We start from the raw sequence: 25,547 nt of genomic DNA, 5'->3' as shown, positions 1-25,547 counted from the left end.
GAGTATGTGTCTGTAAGAAATTAATTGCAAGTAATAGCATGGCTTTAAAAGGTAAGTCCTGTCACCTTCATTATGAAGTTTGTTTTTTAGTTAGAAATTGACTCCCGCAAGTCCTTTGCTTTTATTTCCACTTACAGTGCCTTTTCTGTTATCCTGTATGGTTAACATATTTATCACCTCCATTCCTTTTTTGTTACTTGCCTTTTTCCCCTGGAAGCATATAGCAGAATGTCACTGTTTCAGTAAAAGTAGTTGTTCCATAATGATTCTGAATTTATTAAATAAATGGACTTGAATAGTGATTTTTAGTAATTCCACTGAAATGTAACTGCATTTTTTTCCCTAATAAAAGGACCTCAGAATTATTTCCTAGCATCAATGTTAAATGAATTTGAGTTGTTAACTGGAAAAAAGAAAGAAAAAAAAATAGCTTAGACTTCCTTTGTGTTATGACACTTATTATTTTTGTTACTTCACATTACTGTATTTACCTTTTGCTTGCTTTCAGTATTTTCATCTTACTGCTCTCTAAATAATCTCGTGTAGTGAGAACAGATATCTTGCTCTCTACATCTTTCAAAATAACAGTATGTTGCCAAACATAAAACATTTACCTCTTTCTATTCTTTTAACTACCAATGTCTCAAATAGTCTATTCCTAATACATTTATTGCATCTCCACTGTCCCTTCAACTTTTGAGGTATGACTTATATATTCCAAGGTTTTTCTATTAGAACAGTTGCCTAAACTGCTTTGCCAGAAATCATGAAAAATAGCCATTGATCATGCAAAATCTCTTGGCCTCTTTTTTTCTCATTGTTCTTTATCTTGACTACATTAAAACTTTGCATCAAGGTTTCTGAAACACCTTGGTGGCTGATAACTGTTTAAACACTTGCCTGTCATGATCTTCCCTCATCTGTCTCAAGTCTGCAGAGATCCTAGCACCATGCTAAAAAAGCCACACTGCCCGATCCCCTTAGCTATCCCTGAGCACTCTTGTCTCCCCAAGACATGGTTAGCACTTGCATCTGTAACTAAGTATATACATAGTGAGTATTATCTCAAGCCTATCTTAAAGCAGGAAAGAGAGATGGGGGAGGGTTAGAAGAAGAAAAGTAAGAAAAAAAAAAAGGATTATGATTTCCCTTACTCTGTTCAGTATCCCATCCATCTTTTTTTTCTCTTCCTTTTCTTTCTGTATTCAAACTGCTTTTCTTTTCCTGCTTCTTAACTGAATTACGTGTTTATTTCTAAATAGGAGGGGGAGTAGATTTTAGGAATTATTTAATCCTACTTCTTAATTAAATCAAACCTGCAATTTTCTTTTGTTATCATACTGTCTAGTTACGGTTAGTTTGACCCATGCCTATCTTACATTTCTGTTAGTTTTGTGTATGTTACCATAACATTAAAAATTTCTTGGCAGTCATATATTATCTTAGCATGTCATGTCAAACCATGCTTAGAATGATGCCTTTATGTGTAATATCTTTTCCATAAGTATTTGTAAGACTAAAAGGTCATCTACACCAGGATGTTTCTTAAAATTGGCTCTGTGTTAGAGTTCAGCAAGGAAGTTTTAAGTGACCAAACCTCCAACTAAATACATTCAATTACCACCTGCAGCAATGGGGCCCATGGATCTTATTTTTAGCATGGCTTTTGGTAAGTTCTGTTTCAGTGTTATAAAGCTTATTACTACCCAAACTCTTCTGCTAGGACAGCATTAGTTCTTAAAAGATTATTTCTCATTTTGAATTTCAAATTTTCAATTTCTGTACTTTTGTGAACCCAGATCTCTCTGGAACAAATCTATACTCTTTTGCTTAACAGTCCTGCACACATTTGAAGATAATGATCATGGGTCTATTCAGTCTTCTCTTATTTGGGTTAATTAGCCCAAGTTTTCCAGCCTTACTTTATATAGCTTAGTTTTTAGATTCATTACTATCCTTTTTCCTATCTTTTCTTGTTTCCTTTCTGTCATTATACCATTTAAAATGTAGAACCTAGTATTAAACACAGTCTTCCAAAATAATGGTGTGACTAGCTTGAAATAACAGTGCTTCCATTAATGAAGCATAATATTGGGTTAGGTTTTTAGCAGCATCTTACCTTTAACCCATGTTGAGTTTATCATCTATTAAAACAGCCCTGTCTTTTTTACATCATTTCTGCCAAGTCTGACCTGGTAATCTAGTTGTACTTTAGGACAGAAAGCATAATCATATCTTCCATTATGCTATTCTACTATTTATGGTACTATCTATAGAAAGTACTCAGTAATATCTATTGATGAATTAATACCTACCAGTGAGGTAAATGGTTATACTAGCTGTGAACTCCATGGATATTGTATAATCTTAACTTTCTCTGATCTGCAAACTGAGATCATTAGACCAACACTGCCCAGTCAAACTTCCTGCAGTAATGAGAATGTTTTTCTGTACTGTTTTACTGTAGACACTAGGCACATGTGGGCCCTTGAGCCCTTGATTTATGTGAGGGACTACATTTTGAATTTGCCTTAAATGTAAATAGCTACATACAACTAGGTATTCCGTATTAAACAGTACAGAACTGGATTGTATGTGTGTGAATGTTGGAGCTGAAACCCAGTATCTTGTTCATGCTGGGAAAAATGCTCTACCAGTGATTTATACCCAAGCCCTAGCCTTTAGTTTTTAAAATATTTAATTTGAGTGAGGTTTTCACAATAAGACTTCATAAGAATTATTGTGACTACTATTATACAGGTTCTATATGGATAGAGAATTTAATTGGAAACTGTAGCATTTGTGAGGGATATGACCTCTGATCACTAAACATTTTGTAAAGGTTTGCTTAGGATTTCATATATTGTTTGTGTGAATGTATCACTGAAATTGGGCTTTCCTGTTCCCTTTATTTTTTGCAGCTCTGTCTGCATGATTGGCTCCTCCTTGAGAGGATATTTGTTCTCAAGAGAAAAGTGCTCCTCTGGGTATATTGAAATGATTAGTTCATCTATGTACACATTGTATGTCTTTATTTAGCTACACTTAGTTTTGATAGTTTTTTGCCAGTAGTATCTTTCTACCAAATTTATTCATCTTTCTTTTGAGTATGAATAAACATATACCCCAATAAAACTAGGGACTTAAATTGATCTATAGCTGCTGAATGTGCTGATATTTTTTATAGTGGCAATCACACAAGCTAGCAACTAATTCACCTTATTTTTCCTACAAGAGTTAAGAAATAAAGCTTTCAAAAATTTTTGATTTATTTTCCTAATGGTTCATTTTCTGTCATAGATGTAGTAATTTGGTGCTTGCTTAGGTCTTAGAAATGTAACCACACTCTTCTGTCTCTGTATTAGGATTTAATAACCACATTTGGATATCTGGAGAGTGTTTAAGATGTACATATACACCCATATAGAAATACATATATATGCTTAATATGGAGTTATAAGTAATAGCTCTCAAACTCTCAAACTTACATAGGTGGCAGAGGTACTAGAAATGGTGTTCTTTTTTGGAACACTGTAAATTCATACTAAATTGAATTATCTATGTAACGTATTCAAAATCAGGCAATGTCTAGAAATGGTGTTCTTTTTTGGAACACTGTAAATTCATACTAAATTGAATTATCTATGTAACTTATTCAAAATCAGGCAATGTCTACACTAGAGTTTACATAAAATAAACGTAGCAAAACTATAAGTTGAGGACAAATTTAATAGGAGATGTGCTCAAAATTGAGAACATTGTACCAGTATACTGCTTTTCATGTTCCACTGGAAAAGGGTTACTGTTTTATTTCAGTAATAAATATATTCTGTAACTTTCTGGAATGCTACTGTGTATTGTATCACGGTTTGAGAATTGTTTCGTCTAAGGAAAATGAATAATAAAAGGACATTACATTTGATAAATAAAGGAAATTGTGTACAAGCTAATGTATTTCTTGCTTTATTCAGTCTATAAAATTTGCTATGTCCATTTAAGAAGTTCTTAGCGTATCATACAGGTATATATGAAAGCCTGTTATTGCTCATAGTAGTACTACTTGATCAGCTTATTAGAATAACTCTCAGAATATTGATATATTTTTCAGTCTTATAGACTACCTCTTAAATGTATTTACTTATCTTTTAAATGGTGACTAGGATCAATTGCAGAGGTTTCCACAGTAAACTAGGTATTTTCCTAGTTTAACATGGAAAGATCCATAGTAAAGTTTCTTCCTGATTAATACAAGTATTTGTTTTTAATTTCTTGGCATCCTGGCCATTGTCACGTTTCTGCTTTGTTTACTCATAAGTAGCAGGCTGTTTGATGTGTTCATACAGTTTATGAATGAATTTTTAACAAAAATAAGCATACCTATAGGTGTGTCTGCATGAGTTTGAACTTTAAAATACTGTTAATAAATTTGATTGAAACTATTGGAATTCTTGTAATTCATTTCTAAACTAGGCTGTCACATGAAATAATTCTTATTCTGTTTCATCCTCCATTTAGGAAATATTTCTAAGCTTGAAAACTGCTGTGGAGAAATACCACGAAGGCATTGAAAAGGCAGTGGAGGAGTGTTATGCTCGGATAGATGAGAAAGCTGCTGAGCTGAAGAAGAGGATGTTCAGAATGTCAGCCTGATCAACACAGTTACGTGTCACCTCAGAAATAGCTTGCTGTTCTCTTAAGCTTTGCTTGGGAGGGAATAGTTAAGTTAATGTTGGTTCAGTCTGTTGTTACAGAGTCTTATAAGTGGCCATTTTGTAAGATGTGCATTCCATGTTAATTTTTTTTTTAATTTAAATTAGTTAAAAGCTATTTGTTGTGTATACTAGTTAGAGTAAAACAAAAACAGTTACTTTGAAATTAGTATTTTTTTCCTGTTCTTATCATGGCTGTTGTTACTTTATTGGCATGCAGAACTGTGGCAATATTGAGCCTCAGCTGTGCCCTAAGTTTTGTAATTGGACTCTGATTTGATTCTCGTAAGCAGCTCTATGTAGATAGTCCGTATATGTGCTGCTGAAGCAAGCACAAGGTAGATATTCTTATTACTACTTTATAAAGTAATTATGAAGCTCCCCAAAGATTAAATATCTGGGCCAAACTTGACTTAAACAGGTGTAATATGACTGAATCTCATATCTAAGACATTTTAACTCCCTGGACCTATCTCCATCGTTAGTTACTGCTCTTTCACAACCAAATTCCTGAAAATTATTCTATTCTTATGACTGTATCCATCATGGTATTGTGGCTTTGATCCATTTTTGTCTTCCTTACATTCTGCTTGTCTATCCAACGCTTTTTTTCCCTTTGTCTGAGGAACCCCACTCTCTTGGTTGTCTTAGTTCAATATTTGTTCCTTTAAATTTATTCTCCCAGAGAGCTTTGTTCTATTACCCCTTAAATGTTTGCTTTCTAGGCTGCTTCTCTCAGTGCTCATCCCAACCTCTATACGCCTTTGGAAACTTTTATTGATACCACTGGATTCAGTTGGGAATTAAATGTCAATATAACTGTTAGTAAATTTATGTACATTTTATTACATTTATGTTTCTTTCAGATTTCAGACTTGCATATCCCATAACCAGTAGGTGTTTTTAACCTATTTTGGCCATTTGGTGAAGCCTCTTGGACTCTGTCAGAATAATGTTTTGTGTGCATGAAATAAAATATGGGATCATAAGAGGAAATAATTAAAATCAGATATGATCAAATGTTTAAGAACATTGTGGTAAATTAGTATCAGTGACTATACTTTGGCTTTTGTTGGAAAAGGCGCTCATCCATCCTCTTATGCATTCACACCTGACTCCCTTGTATCCATTTGGATTTGCTTATCAAAAATTACAAGTGAATGTACCCAAGAATTTCACATTTCTCTTACTCATGTTTCAATTTACATCCTCATCATTTCAGTTTTCAGTCTCAAACACACTTACGTAGGCATGAGAGTATAGCAATCCAACATGAAAATTAAACTATATTAGCAGTGTATGCAGAGTCTTTTAGCTTCTCAAACTGTCCTCTGTGAATTCACAGGAACCATGGAATATGTTAAATTTCCAGTGGAAGCAGTCATATTTCACAAGGCAACATTGCAAACTACTAGTTCAACTTGGTTCACTGTTGCACCGTGCTATGTCCCTTCAGTGACATCTGTGAAGCTGGGTTTTTGGGGTTTTTTCTATGATAAACAAGTGTCTGAGAATCATGGAACAGGAAATGAAGGCTGCAATGTTTAATTGGATTCTAAGGGTTGAAAAATTGTGTAGTTTGCCCAATAGACATAGATGTCCAATTAGTAATTAGTTAAGAGTAAAATAAAAATATTATTTCAGTTTCTGTTTTTTGTTTTCTTATGCGATACTGGTTATTGGACCCTGGACTTTTGCACCTAGCTATACCCTTAGCTTCCCTTGTCCTTACTTAATTTTCAAACAGAGTCTCGCTAAGTTGTCCAGGACAGTTTAGAACTTAGGATCTTCCTACGTCAGGCTCCCAGAGTCCAAGTATTACAGGTATGAACCTGTCCAGCTAACTTACTTTTCTTATACATGCATAGTTAGGGCATAAATGCCAATTAAGGCATTTGGACTTTACTGCTTAATAAACAGAATTGCCAAGTATTTTTTCCTTGGGATCTTTCATTTACAGGATAAAGTAAGCATGCGTAAATTTCATGACCCTTCATAATCTAGCCTCTGGCCTTTTCTGTTAATGGCTTCTCAGGCAGTACTGGACGACTTCCGGTTTCCATACACTTCATCCGTCATGGTGTGTACCTTTTTTCCTTTTAGTTTACAGTGTCTCCTTTGTTCAACTACAAAATGCTTATTGTTCAAGATTCCTTCCAAACTCAGTTGTAATACTTTTTTTAAACTGTCAGTTTTTTCCTTCTTTAGTTATTTGTATTAAATGTTTAATCATTATATTGTACTCTTTATAGGTGTTTTCCACCTGTGTACACTTTGCATTTCTTGATGCTGGTGCCTGCATATTTTGCTATTTTTAGTCTAGAATAGTATCACACACCTGCTAGTCACCTAAATGTTTACCAGCCATGGTTCTCTCCCATGGCTAATAGAGCCATTTGTTTGTTGTCATGCTGGAAATTGTACCCAGGGCTTGCCCATGCTAGGCAAATGCTCTATTACTGCACTACGACCCCAACTCCAACGTGTATCTTAACCTAGTAAGAAACACTTATGCATTTTCTCACACCAAATATCAGTATAATATTCTGGTAGCTTGATATATTATCTGTTTTTGCCCCCAGTTTAAAAACTATGCAAAAGGCCCTTGGCTAAGTCCTTTAAAACTATGTGGGAAGTTTTGAAGTATAAATTATGAAATTTAGAGGGTTTTTTCTCAAAGCCTCCTTCACATATGACTATTTGGACCAAATAACCTCTTAAAGTTTCTTAATATAGGGAAATTAATACCTATGTTAGAGGAAGCACGTGGCACCAGGGGTATGGCATGTGCCCAGACCTGACTGTGAAGGAAATGCTGTGCAGGTACAGACTTTACTTATCTTTTATGAGTTCAGCTACTTAGCTATATGTAGAGCAAATATTTAATTTCAAGTTCAACTGACATATTTCAGAAAGCTAATCCATTTTATGACAAAGGAAGGGAAATTGAAATATGCCCCTCTCAGGCTAAAGTTAATACATCTGATTTTAGTTTAACGGGATGTTTCCTATTTTTAGTAAGACCAGAAAAGTTTTATATGAAATTCTATTTCAAATTCAGGCCTTGCCACCTATTTCAATTAAATCTGCACTCTCCCTGTGATTGAAATATGCTTCTCATCTTTCTATCCATATTGCCACCAGGGGGCATAACACAAACTTGCATAACTGATGCTAAAATAGCTATGGATCTTAAGGTTTCACCAAAGCTGAAAATTTTAAAGTGATAGTAACAATTAAAAAAACTTAATTGAAAGAATTTAGAGACAATCTGTTTAGAGTTGAAATATATTCCAGCTAATATCTTAAATTATTTTTAATTTTTTTATTACTTATACTGTTTGCAGTGCATAATGATTGGTACATGTACAGAACACATCCTGAGTCTTTCAAGTTTTTCTCCTCCTGTCACTCCCTCTCCCTCCATTTCTAGGTCCCCTTCCCATTTGCTAAAGATCTGTCTCCCCAATTCCTATTATCTAGCTTTTGTTTTGCTCTTTAAATTATTTATACTTTGGGTTTCTCATATAAGGGAAACCATGTGATATTTAAGCATATGTATCTGATTTATGCCAGTTAACACTGTCTCAAATGCACCTGTTGTCCTGTAAATGACTCAAAGGATGATTTCAAGGTTCTAATTCTGATCCTTTTCAAATTTATCTAAGCCATTCCATTGGTAGTTGGTTCGGGATTTCTAACCCAGATTCTTAAAACTGAATTTTCCTGACCAGAATTTGAGATACCATACAATGAAAAAGTCACTTAGAAAATGAGTCTGGGAGACCACCTGGCATTGATATCCCCATGATATTCTTTTTTTCTGATAACACTGCAAATAAATCTATACCACTGCTAACCTCGTCAAATCCATTATTACTTCCACCAGATAGATATTCCTAAAATACTTGTTCATCTTTCCATACTGCTCCACAAATCTTTGATACTAACTCATTTCAGGATAAGATCCAGACGGCAATATTTTGACAGAATGTAATGTAGTACAGTAGTTCTGAAAGTAGTGTGTGAAATTTGCCTAGAGTACTTGAACTTGCCACAGCCCCCAGAGATTTGATTTGGTAGGTCTCTGGGGTCCTATATTTGAAGTATACATACTTCTCAGTGATTCTAATAGCAGTAATCCTTGGAGATCCCTTTAAGAGGAAACTTCTGTGTGATTAAAAGTATAAACTACAATGAGTCCTCAATCCTTTTTGTAAAATGGAAATAACAAGTGTATCTCAAGCATAGAAGGATGGAGGTTAATTTTGGAAACAATTAGCATGGTTTCCATCACATAGGTAATAATCAAATGGTAGCTATTTCTGTTATAGATGAAACTTATAATGTTGTACTGGGAGCTAATTTGATTCATTTTGTATTTTCTGCACTTTGTCACAAACTAACATAGTGATGAATGGATGTTTGCTGAATTAAAGATCCTAGCCTTCGTGACCCAAATGAGCATAAGATCCTAAAGCCAAAAGTTCGGAAAGAAAACAATCAGCTTTATATTTATAATACAAAGAACAAAGACAGTGGCTTTATCCTGCCAAGAAGCAATAAAAGCAGGTATGCTCATGGAAAAGGTGCAAGCCTTCCTTGGCTCCACAGGGTGTCACTGCTGGCTCCTCTTTCCTGGTTAAGCACAGGTGTACAGATTGCAAGGCATTAGAAGCAGGATTTTCAAACTTCAGGATTCACCAGAATTACTTGGAGGATTAAATTAGATTACTACCTTAGAGTTTCTAATTCAACTGGCCTGGGGCAGGTTTCTAGAATTTGTACTTCAAGTTCCTAGGTGAAGCCAGTGTTACTGGTTCAGGGGTCACATTTAGAGAACCTTTGTGTTAGAGAAACATACCCACAACTAGGGTTGGGTTTTTCATCAGTCTATAGCAATGCTTCCCAAAGTTAGATGTGTTAAATTTGATGAGCTTACAAGTTACAAGAAAGGATGAGTTAGTAGGTCTGAGTGGGACCTGAGAGCCTGTATTTCTGAACACTCCTAGGTGATACCGATGCTGTTAGACCACAGCCCACATTGAGTACCAAAGGGTCCATAGGTGTCCCAACCTCTCAATCCCTGGTTCTACCTTCACATCACCAAATTCTTTGCCTTTCAAGATGGAGATGATAATGTAGAAGATTTGGTACAGCATCCAGTGCATATGAAGTGCTAGAACTTATGGTGGTGAGGTATTTAGTACAGTGGTTAAGAACGTGAGGTTTAAGGAAAGAAAAAAGAAGGAACATGAGGTTTGAAGGGACACACCTTTCCGTTCCATACATGCAAACTGCAAGCTCTGTGAACTGGGCCACAGTACGGAATGGCACAGAGCCTGGGGTTCCTCACTTTCAAGTTGAGGCATTTAGTAGCCTTTATTTCACAAGGTTGAAAGGATTAGACCACATAATAAATATAAAACACCTAGCACTCTATAAGTAGCTATTACCGCTGTCAAAATTTAAGAAACGGGCGACAAAAATGTCTGCAGCAGTGTAACATAAACTTATACATCATGGAAGAAATAGAATCTATCCAGAAAACAATACTGTACAGTACTCGTTGTGATCTACCCTCCAAACTAATAATGTTCATTTGTTGCTCTTAAGAAGTATCACTGGGCTCACGGACTCAGAAAATACTGAGATGCTTAAAGCCATGTTTTAAGACTGGATTTGTAGGAAAGTAATTACAGAAATATAATCCTTAGAAAGCAGTTACATTTTGTCCGGGAGGACAAATTTGTCCGTATATAAACAGGACAAATGTTTATATCTGTTGTGCTCTTTCAAGCCAGGGCTCCTAATTTAATTTGGAGCTATAGGACTCAGCACATAGTAGAAACAATATTCGGTGAACAAATGAAGAAGCCTTTCCACATTCAAATATCTGATTGGCTGTCCTGCATTAGTTTCTCCTATTTTTTTGTAGAAAGTTTTCTTTATTTCCATTGCCACGGAATATTCCACATTTCAGGAAACCCTTCAGTTCAGGGAAAACCGGGACAATTGCTCTCTATTGACATTTACTGTATATAAAGCTTGTTTCGCCCATCTTTTCTTATACCAGTGGCTGAGCTTTTTACTTTCAGAGAATTTAGGCTCCCTCTTTTTAATAACTCAATGGACATTTACTAAGAGTCCAATATACACAGAAGACAAGGTAAAAAAAATAAAATTCCTGCTCTCGAAAAGTATCCATAGAAACTATCAATTTTCAAAGACGCTCTTCATCTAGATATTATTAGCCTTCCCTGCCACCCAAATCCCTGTATTAATTCACTTGTGTAACTAATTGTTCTAATTGTTAGCAGTGTAAAACAATTATTCACACAATTTCTGAGGGTCAAGGCATCTAGGAGCAGTTTAGCTGGGTGCTCCTGGCTTAGGGAGTTGCATGAGATTGCAGTCAATCTGTCTGGCAGGGCTGCAGATATCTGAAAGCTTGGTTAGGGATATAGGGAGTGTTTTTAAGACAGTTCAGTCAAATGACTTGGCAAGAATGCTCATTTCCTGCTGACTTACCAGGAAGTCTCAGTTCCTCACTACACAGGCTTTATTGAGATGCTGGACATGGCAGCTAGCTTCTCCCAGAGGGGAAGGGGAGATAGATAGATGGGTAGATGTATGGATAGATAAATAGGTAGATAGATAGACAGATAGATAGATAGATACCACAATATCTTTATAACCTGACCTTCAAAGTAATATACCAACACTTCTACAATGCTTTATTAATCACATAGACCAATGTGGGAGGGAATCACACAAAGGTATGAAAACTGTATCAGTTCATTTTTCATTGCTAGCACAAAATATCTGAAGTCTGACACCATATAAATAAGAAGTTCATTTAGCTCACAGTTCTAGGGATTCAGGAGCATGGCCCCAGGACTTGCTTAACTGTGAGTGAAATCACAATGGTGGGAGCATATACAGAAACTACATGAAGAGACAGGAAATGAGGGAGTAGGAAGGACCTGTCTTGTTCTTTTGTAATAACTCTCATAGGAACTAATTAGGATCCCATGAGGATTATAAGATGATGCCACCAATGACCTATTCAACTTCTGCCGAGCCATTCCTCTTAAAGTTTCCTCACTCTCCACATTGCCACCCTGGTGACAAAGCTTCCAGCCCACAGCCCCTTGGCGGGCTCCTTCAAACTCTATCTAAACCATGGCAAATACAAAGAGGCAAGGCTTTGTGAGCAATGCGTGGGACTGGTCACTGCACTTCCAATCTTATATTGGAGGCTCAGACTTCCACATCTTCACCAACAGCATGAAAGAAGTGTTTAAGAGGAAATTAGGTTACCATTCTTTGGATTGGTCTGCTCCTACCACTATGAGACACTAATGTATTTCTTTTTTCTTGCTTGGAACCTTATACATGTCTAATGTGATCACAGCATGACTTAGTAGATGAGAAGTCATTATCTCCTGTGAAACAGATGGGAAACTTTGGCTCAGAGAGGTTTTTAGTGGCAACCAGTTGATTCACTTGCCCAAAAACCTAAAATGACTGCCAATGTCCTTATTAGTTCAAGTCTAATCTACTTCATTGGGATTCAAACACTCCTTAACCTGGACTATGTAATCTTGAATCAGATTTCTCTCTGATTCCTACATAGATTAGGACAATAGTGTGAGTTGCTTCCAAATAGTGTCTTTCAACTTTCAGCTTTCAATAAAAGTGAGTTGACATTTACTAGACACATTTCCAGAACTTAAAGGCCCACAGCGTAAACATTACAACCCAAGTGCAATTCGAGACTTAAATATGAAAACTTTGAGAAGCCCAGCTTGGCTCCTTAGCTCTAACTCCTACATAACAAAGAAAGTGTGGATCTTTTCCCATTCATATTTCTACTGTAGCAGTCTGGGATTACCACCATTCCACTTTCCCCATAGGTCTTAGTTCACTGCATTTTTTTTAATTTCTAGAACTCAAGACGAAGCTATTCTACATGAATTCAATGATTTAACAGCTTCAGATGATGTCCATAGGAGTTGGCTTTTCTCCCACAGGTAGCTGCAGAATAAGGTAGACCCTCCAAGGTAATCCTGTTTGCATCTACCTCCCCAGGAGACATAGCACTTCAAAATCTTCAAAATAAAAATCACTTGCCTAGGAGGTTAGGTATCTTTGCTGTTGTGAATGAGGACTAGGAATCATATCCAGAGTTGTAAGTATTCACTGTTACGTTTTTCTTAATTCTCCCAGCTAAAATGATTCCATGCTTTCTATTTTCCTCAAGATCTCAATTTTTTTTCTGGTTAAAAGTAAATTTCTAAGGAATTTTAAACATGGAACATGGAGTCCCAGGGCAGAAATCTTGATGTAGCATATATGAAGGCTTCATTTGAATTGATATTCCACCAAACCACAGTAACCCCTATCATTTCCAGTGTAACAAAAACTGTAATGTACTTAATTTCATGTTAATTACTCACATATTATCATTCTGGAAGTAAATATCTAGAAAATTAAGCACAGTTGTTTGTTTTTTAAATTTGGTTGAAATATTTAATAATATCTTTATATATTGATTAAACTTGAAGGCATTTCTATTTTCTTTTAGGAAAGGGATTTTATTTCAGAAATATACAAGGCTTCTACATTGTGAATAATGATGGATATTCAGATACCATCATTACATAATTTAAAAAAGAAAACATTAGTAGTGCAAAAGCCCTATGTATGGACCTCCATGATTACTATCAGATAAACATTATCTTGATCCCAAAATTTATTTCCATGAATTTCTTTATCATTTTACTGAATATGTGAAGTAATCCTTATGTGGTTTACATGTCTTAAATTTTGAATGGTTGCATTTTATATATTCTACAACTTACTGTTTGGCTCCACGGCAGCAACTTACCAATGAGGCCTTTGTTTTGTTGGCTGCTACTATGATCTACAGTACCTAGAAGAGTGCCTGCCACACAAAAGACAATCACGTACTCCTTGAACCTGCATTGTATTTATGAGCTATTCCATATTTAAATATGTATCTTTTTAAAATGTTCATTTCTGTATAGTATTAACTACATATTCCTGTTAAAGAATATTTAGGTTCTTTTCTATTTACTTTTGGCATTACAAATATGTGGTGCACTCTAAAAATTTTTAAATGCCTTTTTTATGCACACATGGTGAAATTCCACCAGCATACATACCAAAGCATTTAGTTAAGGTGTCTTCAAAGTGGCTTGCCATTTTACATTAGGACCAGCAGCATTTGTGTGTCCCAATTACTTTATGTATTTGGTGTCAGTTGGGATTATCAGACTTCTTAATATTTGCCAATGTGATGGATGTGAAATGATATTGCACTGTGGTTTTCATTTTTACTTTCCTCTTTACTAGTGAGGATAAACATATTTTCATATATTTATTGGCCATTCATGTTTCCTCTTTGGTGAATCACCTCTTCACATTTTCTGGCCATTTTTCCCACTTGGTTACTTTTTCTTTATCATTTTCCAAAATATATATTTTTAAACAATGCTAGATACTATCTGTTGTCAGTTTTGTCCTTTGCAAACATTTTCTATGGTGTGACATTTCACTTTTTTCTCACACAACACTTTTTTACAACTTTCAGGGCAGTTCTTGACCTGCTGAATTGTAACTTTAATCCACATAATCTATTATTAAAAGGTACTGGATTGTGCATTCTTTAAGGGCAAACTGTTTGTCATTCATGATTAAAGGCTTCGTGCCATGCTTTGTACTTATGAGAGTTCAGTACATCTTTTTTAAAATTTATTTTGTATGTTTAAAAAGGATAGAGCTGTTTTGCTCAGACAAAGTGAAAAGGGGCTTCTAGAGGCTACTTAGTGTACAGGTTGGTAAACCGCAGCCCATGGACCAATCCACTACCTGCTTTATAAATACGATTTTATTGGAACACAGCCACTCTCATTTGCTTGTGCTTTGCCTATGACTGTTTTCATGCTAAAATGGCAGAGTTGAGTAAATCTGACGAAATCATATGGCCCCCAAATTAAAAAAATAATTACTAGTTGGCCTTTTACAAAAGAAACTTGATCCCTGGACTAGTAGATAAGGATGAACACACAAGCATGCATGCTACAGTCATATGTCTGCCACTTTGAAAAAGAAAAGAAGCATCCAATCTCTTCTGTCATTTTTTAAAATCATTTTAACATTTACCACCTTATTTTGCAACTACCCATCTAATCCTATCTTTAAAGAATGATTAATAAAATATATAGAATGTTTAAACATAATGTGAACGAATGTAGGCCTTAAATAATGCCATCAGTACCTAAGTACTGTCATCATTCTGTGTCTTATTCATCCTGTTACAAATATAGAAATGGATCTTATTTCGTACTAATTTCTACCAACAATTGCCTCCTGGATTACCCGCTACTTAAAGGCGGGTGGAATGTCTTTGAACTCCTGTGTCACAGAACGCCCTCATCCTTCTCGCTCAGCATTCTTCTCACTATGATCACTCCATAAGTGTTGACTGATGACTGCTGGTATCATAGTGCATTATTTACCTGGTTGCATTTTGTAAGAAATAATTGGGGCAGACAGAGAGGAACTAAAATGGGGGTGGGTGGGGGGGTCGAGGCAAAGGAATAGAAGGAAGCAAGGAGGAAAAATGGCCCTCAAAGCAATCGCTAATTTATAACTTCTGGGACTGCTGAAACTGTTCTCAAATTTTGCAGCCTTTCACATTTTTGCAATTTTTCCATGTTCCTGCTGCTGTTCCAGTACCACAGATAAGAAGCCCTCAAATCTTGCTCTGTTCTGGAATAATGAGATTGGAAAGAAAAGATCTTTTTCATCTTTTCAGCATTAAAGAGAAAAAAAAACTAGTCAAAGCCCAGCAGTTCAACAAATATTACTCATGTCTTCGGCGAGAAGAAAAGGAGACTTTTGAATAAAAAAAATGGAAAAGATGAACACAAGAGGCATTGTTTGCATATCAGAAAAATTAATCTACATAGGAAAGTGTAAGAGCGTGCAATTCAGAAAGCAAAGAATTAGGACAGCCCAGCTGAGAATAATTTTCTAGCCAGTTAATTTAATTGCATAAATCATTCCTTTGTTAGCAATAAAGAGATATAATTAAAATGAGATTGCCTCTAGTTTCTATTCTCTAGAAACTAAAGGAATTGATTTTGGGCAAAGCATTCTTCCAAATACCAGATCGGCAAATTACATTTACCTTTTTAGGAAAGCTAAATTATTTTGCTGTAATATCATGATGAGTTTAATTAATTATAGATCTACCATATGATCTTAAAGAAATAATTTATTTAATGTTCTTAGAACAGAAGTTTACAATCATGTATGCATCCCTTTGGTAGATGGTGTGCAGATTTTCACAAACAGGTCAGAAGTTTAACAGGCAGCTGTCAGGAGGAATTTCAGACAGTATAACGATTGTTTGGGGTTTTGGTTAGCTGTCCTTGTTTAAAATAAAAAACGCCACCACTTAGTATTGCATAATTTAACTGAACTCATTTGGATTGGCTTTATTCTAAAATTGCTACTAGTAATTATTTGCTGTCTCTGAACCTTTGGGATTTGAAGAGCCTATAATTGTCTATTAAATGGGAGGAAATCAGATCAAAGAGGAATGCAGAAAGTCTCCCACTATAAAGCACAGGTCTGCTGATCAGTCAATTGAATGTCAGCGAGAATTGCAAGCTGTGACAGAGAAGAGGCTCATTTTTATGGTAATGAACTTGAATTTTAAAAAATGTACTAAACTCACATGCTTGCTCCAGATTTTTGAAGTTCATTGGCATTACTTGGCAACAGGGATTTGTACAGTGGTGGGAGGGATCTGCCAGCCCTTGGAAGGCCTGGGCACCAGAAAAACATGCCCCCACACACTAAGCCTGCATTTCTTCTCTCATGTCTGAGCCTCAGAGGGGAGTGACCCTCCCATTTCATGAACATGATTGTAATATGCTCCTATTCATTTTCATGCTAGGCAAAATGTTTGCTTTGGTTGAGCTTTACATGCTTTGATCTTTTAGAACACAAAGTACATGCCACCAGTTATCTGTAGTTTGTGAGAAGGCAACTAAAAGATACCAAAAGCCCAGGACTCAGGAGAAATTAGAAGTTCCCCACATGAGTTCTGCTGCTCAGTGGTCTCCTACTCCAGAGGTTGGACAATGAGGACAGACAGACTCTTTGTAAACCCCAACTCATTCCCTAGGAAGAACAGGTGCATCTGAGCTTCTTCTATTAAAAAGCCTGTGGAAGATTCTATCTCTACGGCATCATGGCTTCTGTAGAGATCTTCATGGGTACTGCTAGAGCAGGGTCCAGACTTTAGATCCCAAATGCCTTGTAGATCTTTCACCTAATGCCACCATGCACACTCTCACATGCTTTCCCTTGGCTGACTGCCTAACCCTGCGACAGTCTGGTCCCTCATTAACCCTACGATCTGGGAAAAGCTGGTGCTACCTCCTTTCCTATAGTTAACCCCGTGGCACCAAGAGCATTGACCGAGTGAAGCTATTAGTGGATCAAGAAAATCTGAAAATTCTGCTGAGGTTAACCAGCAAATAACCTGACTTATTTGGAAAATCTGGAAAGCAGAAGTAGTGTTAGTGAAATTAATGAGAACAATGAGGCTTCAGCCAGGAGTTTTAAGGATTTAAATAATTTTACATTGTTGGAATTAGAGATAGCTCACTATCCCAGAGTATTTTAAGTCTTATCACCTGATTCTGAAAAGTTCCTGGTAATTAATCCCAATCTTAGCATTTTAGGTCCTGTTTTTACATAATGTTTTTCTTGTTTTTTTAAAATGCCCATCAATAAGATGAAAATTGTGGACTTGCTCTAGCAATGATATGGTTTTGCTCCTACTTTCCAGTCCTAAGTTTATTCATGAGTGGTGCAAATAATTCCATTCGTTAACTGGATAAATCCCAAGGCACAATGTTCAGTTCCATGTACTTCACATGTATTGCCTGTCGTGAATGTACATATCAATACTACCTAGTGCAATAGAAATAGGATATCCTGGGACATTTTCTGAATGTTCTGAAACATTGTGACATTTGTCCTCATAAAATGGAGAGTCTCACGTGCCACTAACCTAGCTCATAGTGATCTTTGAGCCCGACAAACTTAGTGTGAGGGATATCAGCATGTGTAAGTGCAGTCTGTCTTTCCTACCTTAGAGTTTAGGTCCCACTTAGTTTCCTTACCTAGGCAAGGTGTTTGTGAGTTGATATTTAATTAAATAATTTTGTATCAATAGCCTATAAAGTTGTCGTTACTATAGTGCTTGAAAATAGATTCAAAATAACCACTAGCACACAAGTATTTTATGAAACCTAAAGAATTTTAGGTTCTTTATCCTTGCTAAATGCTAAGGGTTAATATGATGGTTAAGCTTAATTATCAACTTGATTGACTTGGGAGCTGTCTAGGAGATTAGTAAAGCACACTGGTTATGTTTGGGTGGATCATGGAAGTGAGTTCCCTGCTCCTTTCCTCTGGCACTCTTCCCCTGTGCTCTGCTTCTTCTCTGCTGCCATGAACTAAACAGATATGTTCCACCATGCCCTTCTCACCATGATACTTGTGCCATGAGGCCAGTTTGACCATTGATTGAACCCTCTGAAACCATGAGCCAATTAAGCAAATTAAAGTAAGCCAATTAAGCTTCTCCCTTAAGTAACTGGTATTGGGTATTTTATCACAGCAATGGAAAAGCTGACCAATATAGTTAATTACCTAAAACTACCCGTCTCTCCACTAGTGTTAGAAATTTCACCTACAACCTTGGGACTTCATTTCCTTTCCATACTATTCCAGACTATTACCATGCCTCTCTTCTATGTTTCCACATTATCATTATCTATCTTTGTTTATTGCAGTGTTTTATTATTTTTCCCCTATATCAATAATTCATTCAGCATCTGTGAGTGTCTTGGGCTCAGGAATAAAAGCTCATTCTGTATTTGATCTTGGACACCCAGCATAATACCTGGCACAGAGATGCTCAATTACTGATTTTTCATTGTTATTAACCAACACAGAGGGAAAACTCCCCACATACTTGTCCTCCTTGGTGTCTTGCTCATTCTTGGCTTCCTAAACACAATTCTTGTCAGAAAGTATGACTAATGCAGTATGCCTTGCCTAACAGAAGACATTTTGCACGCTTGGTATTTAATAACTTTTGCAGAATGAAAGTTATCATGCACTGTGACAGGCCTTTTAACAACTGCCAGGAGATGTGTTTAGAGGCTATCTAGTGTGCATAATATTGAGCACAGAAAACTGTCATGCTCCAAGAAGCTACAGCTTAGCACTCCTCAGAGCTGTAAACAAGGCCATTTTCATGATGCATCCTTTCCCTAGGCTTTAATTATCTGTCTTTCTGATGGCTTCCAAGTCCACCTGTCCAATAACACCTTTTTTCTAAGCCCCAGGCCCATGTGTATGTGACTGCTTTCTGGAAAACCCACTTGGATGTACTATGGGCACCTCAATCCCAACTCAACCAAAATGTAGCTCATAATTTTCATCTCATCTTCATAGAAAACTATACCACCAGGCACTCAGTTGTACAAGGCAGAAAAGATAGTCTTCCTTGATTTTTTTCTATCCCCCAGTCCAAAAACAGTTCAATCAACACATCTACAAATATTTTTTCTGGACCCAATATTTTTATCCTTTCTTTGGATCCATCTATGTTGTTTCTCTTCTCCAATCCAGATTCTACAGCAAAGCCACAAGAATCACAATTTTTAAAAAGCTTCTTAGCTGCCTAAAAGTCTTTCCTGTTTTTCCATTGCCCTCAGGATATAGCCTAAACTCCTAAACATGGCTTTCAAAGCACTTGATGATTTCTCTGTCACATGACAATCTTGCCATCCCAAAGTTTCTCATGGCTGCTACTTCTCAACATGCAGATTTTACCACAGGTGTAACCTCCTCAGAAATATGCTTTTGACCATGTTGAGTAAATAGCTCAATCCTCAACCCTCAGTGTTCCTATACCATGAAGAGTTTATTTGCAAATTAGATACCAGTAAGCACTTCCTCCTGAGACAGTGGATAAACACCCTCCTGTCACCCCAGCGTGTGCTCACCCAGTGAGGCAGAATGCTGATTTCACAGACAACGTGGATTGCTTGTGGCACCAAGCAGACAAATAGAGACGCTATTCCTAGGGTGGGAAGTAATTAGCACACATTTGGCAGAATACATTGGAAGAAGCAAACATCCTTAGTGGTACTCTTGGAAAACACTCAGGACCTGTAAAGCTGACAACAAACAATAAGCAATTACAGATAGATACTAAGAAAAATCTTCACAGAGTAATCAGGATCAGTATACATGGAAGCATTATCCTTGACAGACAATTCGAAACAATAATTTGTGTAATATGTGGGAGAATTTCCAAAACTAGAACTACAGAGGACAAATCTGGCTATCTCTACAACAGTGATTATTTTCCTCTTGGCTTTGCCAACTAAAGATTTTTTTTTCTAATTTCTTAATGAGGAAGGAGTACAATATGAATGTCCAAATTCTACTTTCTGGTTGTTTTAGTAGATAGATAGGAAGCTATTTCTAACTTAGTCATATTCCTTAAAGTGACTATTTTTATTTGTAGCTCACATTTTATATTTTCATAAAATTCTAATTTTTAAAGAATTCCCAAACCATTTCACATCTCACAGGGTAGTTGCCAATAATTAACAAATTGGTCCTCAAATTAACAAATTAATTTGTAGTTTTGCTTAAACAAGCTTATTTCGCTCTTGGTATGCTACATAAACTTCCATGGAATCACTTAGAAGGTAATGAAATTCGTCAAATGACTTGCCCAACCAAAGCATGCTAGAATGGTCTGATGGAATAAAATTCAGCAGAGGCTCACAAGGACAGGAGTCCTGCCTTTGTTCTGACGTAACTCTGCATGATTCTGGCGTATCACCCCACCCCTGTGTTCTCTTGCGCCTCTTAATAGTCCTGTAGTGTCTCTTAAGGACTTCACAATCTTCACAAGCCTTAAAATTAGGGTTGACATGAAATACAGGACCTTCAGTTAAAACTGATTTTTGGATAAGTGGTAAATATTTTACTTAATATTGTTTATCCTCTTCTTGTATTTGTTGTTTGTCTAAAATTCAAATTTGACTAGGCATCTTCTGTTTTTTATTTTCTAAAATCTGGCAACCCTAATTAAAATTCATTTACCATTAAAAGAGAAAATAGCATTTCTCTCAGTTTTCTATGTCCATTAACTTACAAACAGACAGTTCGAGGACAAAGTACACAGATGTTCACTGAGCACTTACCAAGTGGACATTGCTTCACCACACAATGTAAACACTAAATTGCTGAGGATGGGATGGGAAAAGTTGAGAATCTATAGGTTGAGAAAATAGTTTTGAAACTGGTGACTGGATTTCCAGCCATGATCAGTTGTCATTCATGCCTCCATCAGCCCAGTAGTTTAATGTTTTGCTGCATCTGATGTCTTTGATAGTCAGATACTCAAGAGAAACTTAGTTCTCAGGCATATAAGCTGCCTTCTCAGTTTAGGGGCCACACACTATATTATATACCACAGCACATGAGGGACAAAAGGGGACCTTTGATAAGACATAAACAACCAGCTGATTGATTCAATCTAGACATTGGTTTTAATTAAACACCTCATTGTAAAATACATAACATAGCCCACAGTTGATAGAACTGTGACAGATATATTGCAATTTTATAGCCCAAAATTTAATCAGCAGGTGCCAATTAATTCTGCTCTGAAAATATCCCATAGCAACATTGTTGCCCAGATTCTCTATGCTTCAAAATAGGAGTGAGAAAATCATTGGGGTTGCTGAGAAAAGAGATTGTCAACTTTTACTGTCACTTTCTAATTTTCTGTGAGTCTTGATCTCGGCTAACAGCAAACTCCTCCCCAGAAGCAGTGTCACATGACCATAACAATGGTTTAGAACTGTAAGAAAGAACCTCCATTCACAATTACCCCAAAAAATTACAATTGGTTTTCACCACAATCTCACCATATTTATTATTAAACTTTTTTAAAAAAATTACAAATTTGTCAAGAAATGAATCTCATTGCAGGTTTTTTCTGTTTTGTGATTGAAGTTGGACTGTTGTTCTTTTTTACTTGCTATTTGTATTTACTCTTGCCGATGATCTCCTTATGCACATTGTTTATTTTTCTGTCTTTTTATAGTAGTTGTACATTGGTATGTTCTATATATTAATAGCATATGCTACCAATAGCTACTATTTACTTAATGACTGCTAAGTAGTAAACACCACATACAAACTATTTTGTCTAAATCCTCTCAGCAATTTTTCAAGGTAAGTTCTCTATTTTTCTTTTTTAAGATGGAACAGCAGAAGCCTGGAGAAGTTTAGTGTCTCACTCAAAGTTATAAGTAAAAGACTCCGGCTCTAGGACCCATCTTGGTCCAGGGTCCAAGATGCTTTTTGCATCAACAGTTTGCAAGATGTTTTTAGTCTAGCTTATGGACATTATGAAGTCATTATCTATTTATAAGTTCACATGTCCTTCGCATTAGATTGTAACTTCTTATAGTTAGAATCACATCCTTATACCTCCCGTACCTAATTCACCAGATTTAATACATATTCCACAAATGTTTGTCAAACTGAAATTCTTTGCCTTCACATTGGCACCAATATCCTGGTGGCCAAAGTCTTTGAGTGTCATATATAACATATATAATAAGATTATCTTTCTCCCAACTAGATTTTATAAAATAATCAGTCTGAAGTGCATTAGAACTTTTACTTTGTCAATTTAGTTTTCCTAGAATCAGGTAGGAATTGATGCCAGCTTCATGATCCATAATCATGATTAAAAGCAAGTGCAAATAGAATTTCATTCTATGCTCTCAAAAAGTTAAGATCCTGATGTAGAAAACCATTCATAAACCTGCCCAGTGCTATTCCATATCATTAGAACTGGCCAAAAGCAAGTTGTTGAACCTATTTTCTCCTCCCTCTAAAAATTGTTTCTGGGTAATCCAACTGTTCTTTGAAACGTAGTTCCGTAAAAATGTAAATGTAGTCATCAAAGACAAAATCCATATGCAGTTTCCATGGCCTTCCTTATATATTTTATCATTTTGAAGATGAATCCAAAGCTGTGTTTAAAAGGATGTTAACAGAATGATACAGTGAGCTGGTGATACATTTTAAAGCACAAACTGTGAAATGCTGTAGTGTTTTCTGCTTTTAAATTCACTCTGGAAACGGGATGTAGTTCAGTAATAGACTACTTGCCTAGCCATGCAGGAGGGCCTGAGTTGGATTCCCAGCACTGAAAAATAATAATTTAATTAATTAATTGGTTCAGTTTTAAACTCTTAATTGTTCTGAATGCCAGATTGTACCTTCTCTTCCTGTGGAAGATATTCAAACCCCTTGATCAGAATAGAAAAAGTTCTAATTAGATTCATAAAAGGGAGCCTTTCTGATCCACATGCGTTGTCTATGGGTATAATTATGTCTCCTTGGAAACAGGAAGGATTGTGTCCATATATATTTGCACAGTGAAATAGTAACTAGGTTAACAAATGAGTTCTCATAGGCGCTTACTAAAATTTGTGTGTAATGCTTTCTAAAGCAAATCAAAATTAAATAAGCAGGATTCTTTCCTTTTCTGGTGGGACCCCCAGCTACCCTGGGAGCAGACTGACAGAACTGCTAGCTTCAGCCTGGGGAAGAGTTGAAATCGCCTGGAAATGCTGAGCCTGCCTTTGTAGGAATGTGCAGCACCTGGCACTAGTATTTTAAAACCCTCTAGAGAGAGTCACCAGTTTTTTTAAAAGCTGAGCAACAACTTGCTGGGCTCCAAACTAGGTCAGAGAACAGAGAAGGTGGAAACTTTCTGTTAAGATCAACTTCTCATTACATTTAATTACAATTCCAAAAACAAGATGGGTGGGGACATACTGACAGTGAAGGAATTAACTCTCTTAGACTCTGCACACAGGATTTCTCAAATGGACAAAGGCCACTGGGCTTTGAAATTCTGTAGTCTGTTTATTGATATCTTAAAAAATTCTCTTTTATGTTTTATCATAGGGATTACCAACCAGTAGAAAGAATTCTCCAGCAAATTTTTTTCTCTTAAAGATTAATATACTGTTGGCTCAAAAATATTGAAATAAATCAGTGCCATCAGCCTTAGTAGCTTAGAAAAAGATCCGACTACATCTGAATTTACTATATGATAAATTTGATACTTCAAAATGATGGCAAATAGGCAAGAGTCCACTCACCTATTCTCAGAAAACAAAAGCTAAATACCTTTCCTAAACTTTACGTAAAAATGAATGCCAAAAGAACTAAATGTGAATATTAAAGTTACAAAAATATCCCAGAAGTTCTTATGTTCTATTTTTCATGAGTCCTGCACATTTCCTTTACAGATTTATTTCTGAGTATTTTGGAGTTCCATTGATGTGTATGAATGGTGTTATGGCTTGTATCTAGATGTCCTCCCAAGTCTCATGTGAACATAGGTGGGGCTACAGGAGGTGGCTGCATCTAGGGTATGTGAGTGTGGATTAAGGGTGTGTGAATATGGATTAAAGATGTAATAACTGAATTAGTCTGCTGATTGGTTTAACATAGTTCTATGTATGGATGACGAGATGCCCTACCCTGGTTGTGGGTGGCACCACTCAAAAGGATGGGGGGCTTGCTGCTTTTTGCTTGCTGCCTTCTTGCCTGCCCTGACATGGACTATTTCACCTCTGCAATGATCTGTACCATGTTGCATCAACTATGGACTGAAACCTTTACAAATTGTGAACCAAAATAAACTTTTCCTCCTTTAACTTGTGAGTGTTGGATATTTTGTCTCAGCAACAAGAAAAGTAACTAAGATAACTGGGATGTCCTTTTCAATTATAGCTTTTATCTGACTTATTAGTACCAAATAAAACTGTTTATTAATCTTGTATCTAGCCCCTTACAAAATCCTCTTAATAGTTTAAATGGCTGCTTTTATTTTGGTTAAATCTCTTGATATATTTTATTTATTTTATTACCCATAAATTCTAGAATATTGTTTAACTGGTGATGACAGCAGGTACAGTATTTCTCACATTTTTTCACCTTTGTAGAAATACATCTACTGTTTCCCTATGTAATTTTGTTTATTATTGATTTCTACTTATTGTACTTTATTCTTTTTAGGCATTTTCATTTTATTGCTGCTTTAGTTAGATTTTTATTAATTATTGTTTACTTTCATTAAATATATTTTTACAGTTATAGTTCAATAATTCTTTTTCTTTCAAATAACATTTACAGATTAAAGGTGAAAGCCCTAGATAATTGTTGAGTTTTTAAAAAATCCTTTAAAAGTAACATAGTTGCTAGTACTTTGATTCTATCTAACCATGGAATAAATTCAACTTAGCCCTTTCTTTCTTTCTTTCTTTCTTTCTCTCTTTCTTTCTTTCTTTCTTTCTTTCTTTCTTTCTTTCTTTCTTTCTTTCTTTCTTCAGTACTAGTGATTGAACTCAGGGCCTTTACACTGAGCTATACCTCCAACTCTTTTAAATTATTTTTTACTTTCAGACACCATATCACTAAGTTGCCAACACTGACCTTGAACTTTCTGTCTTATGTCTCAGGTTCTCAGAGTATTGAGACTACAGGCATGCCCACCATACCTGGCTATGATTAATTTCTTTTTAATGCCTTATATGACTGTTTGTTAATGTTTTATTTGAATTTTATATTAAAATTCATAAGTCATATAGGTCCATAATTTCT

The 25,547-nt window shown here is 35.9% G+C and overlaps 1 protein-coding gene across 3 annotated transcripts in view; it reads left to right on the top strand.

Annotated features, from left to right (window-relative positions):
- Window positions 1–25,547, top strand: part of Nuf2 (NUF2, NDC80 kinetochore complex component) — a 59,836-nt gene that overhangs the window by 25,072 nt on the left and 9,217 nt on the right. The window contains exons 14-15 of one of the 3 annotated variants that reach the window (XM_013521456.1): window positions 4,516–4,658; window positions 6,055–6,357. In XM_013521456.1, coding sequence (XP_013376910.1) covers window positions 4,516–4,650 — 135 coding nt within the window. In that variant the 3' untranslated portion in view covers window positions 4,651–4,658; window positions 6,055–6,357. Of the gene's footprint in view, window positions 1–4,515; window positions 6,358–25,547 lie in introns of those variants that run through there. The other 2 variants (XM_005398255.2, XM_013521455.1) reach the window with 2 other exon arrangements.

Source organism: Chinchilla lanigera, unplaced genomic scaffold (genome assembly GCF_000276665.1).
Source record: "Chinchilla lanigera isolate Chin_1 unplaced genomic scaffold, ChiLan1.0 scaffold00061, whole genome shotgun sequence".
NCBI classification, from domain to species: Eukaryota; Metazoa; Chordata; class Mammalia; order Rodentia; family Chinchillidae; genus Chinchilla; species Chinchilla lanigera.
The sequence above is the reverse complement of the archived record's forward strand: the minus strand, read 5'-3'. Positions and strand labels throughout refer to the sequence as shown.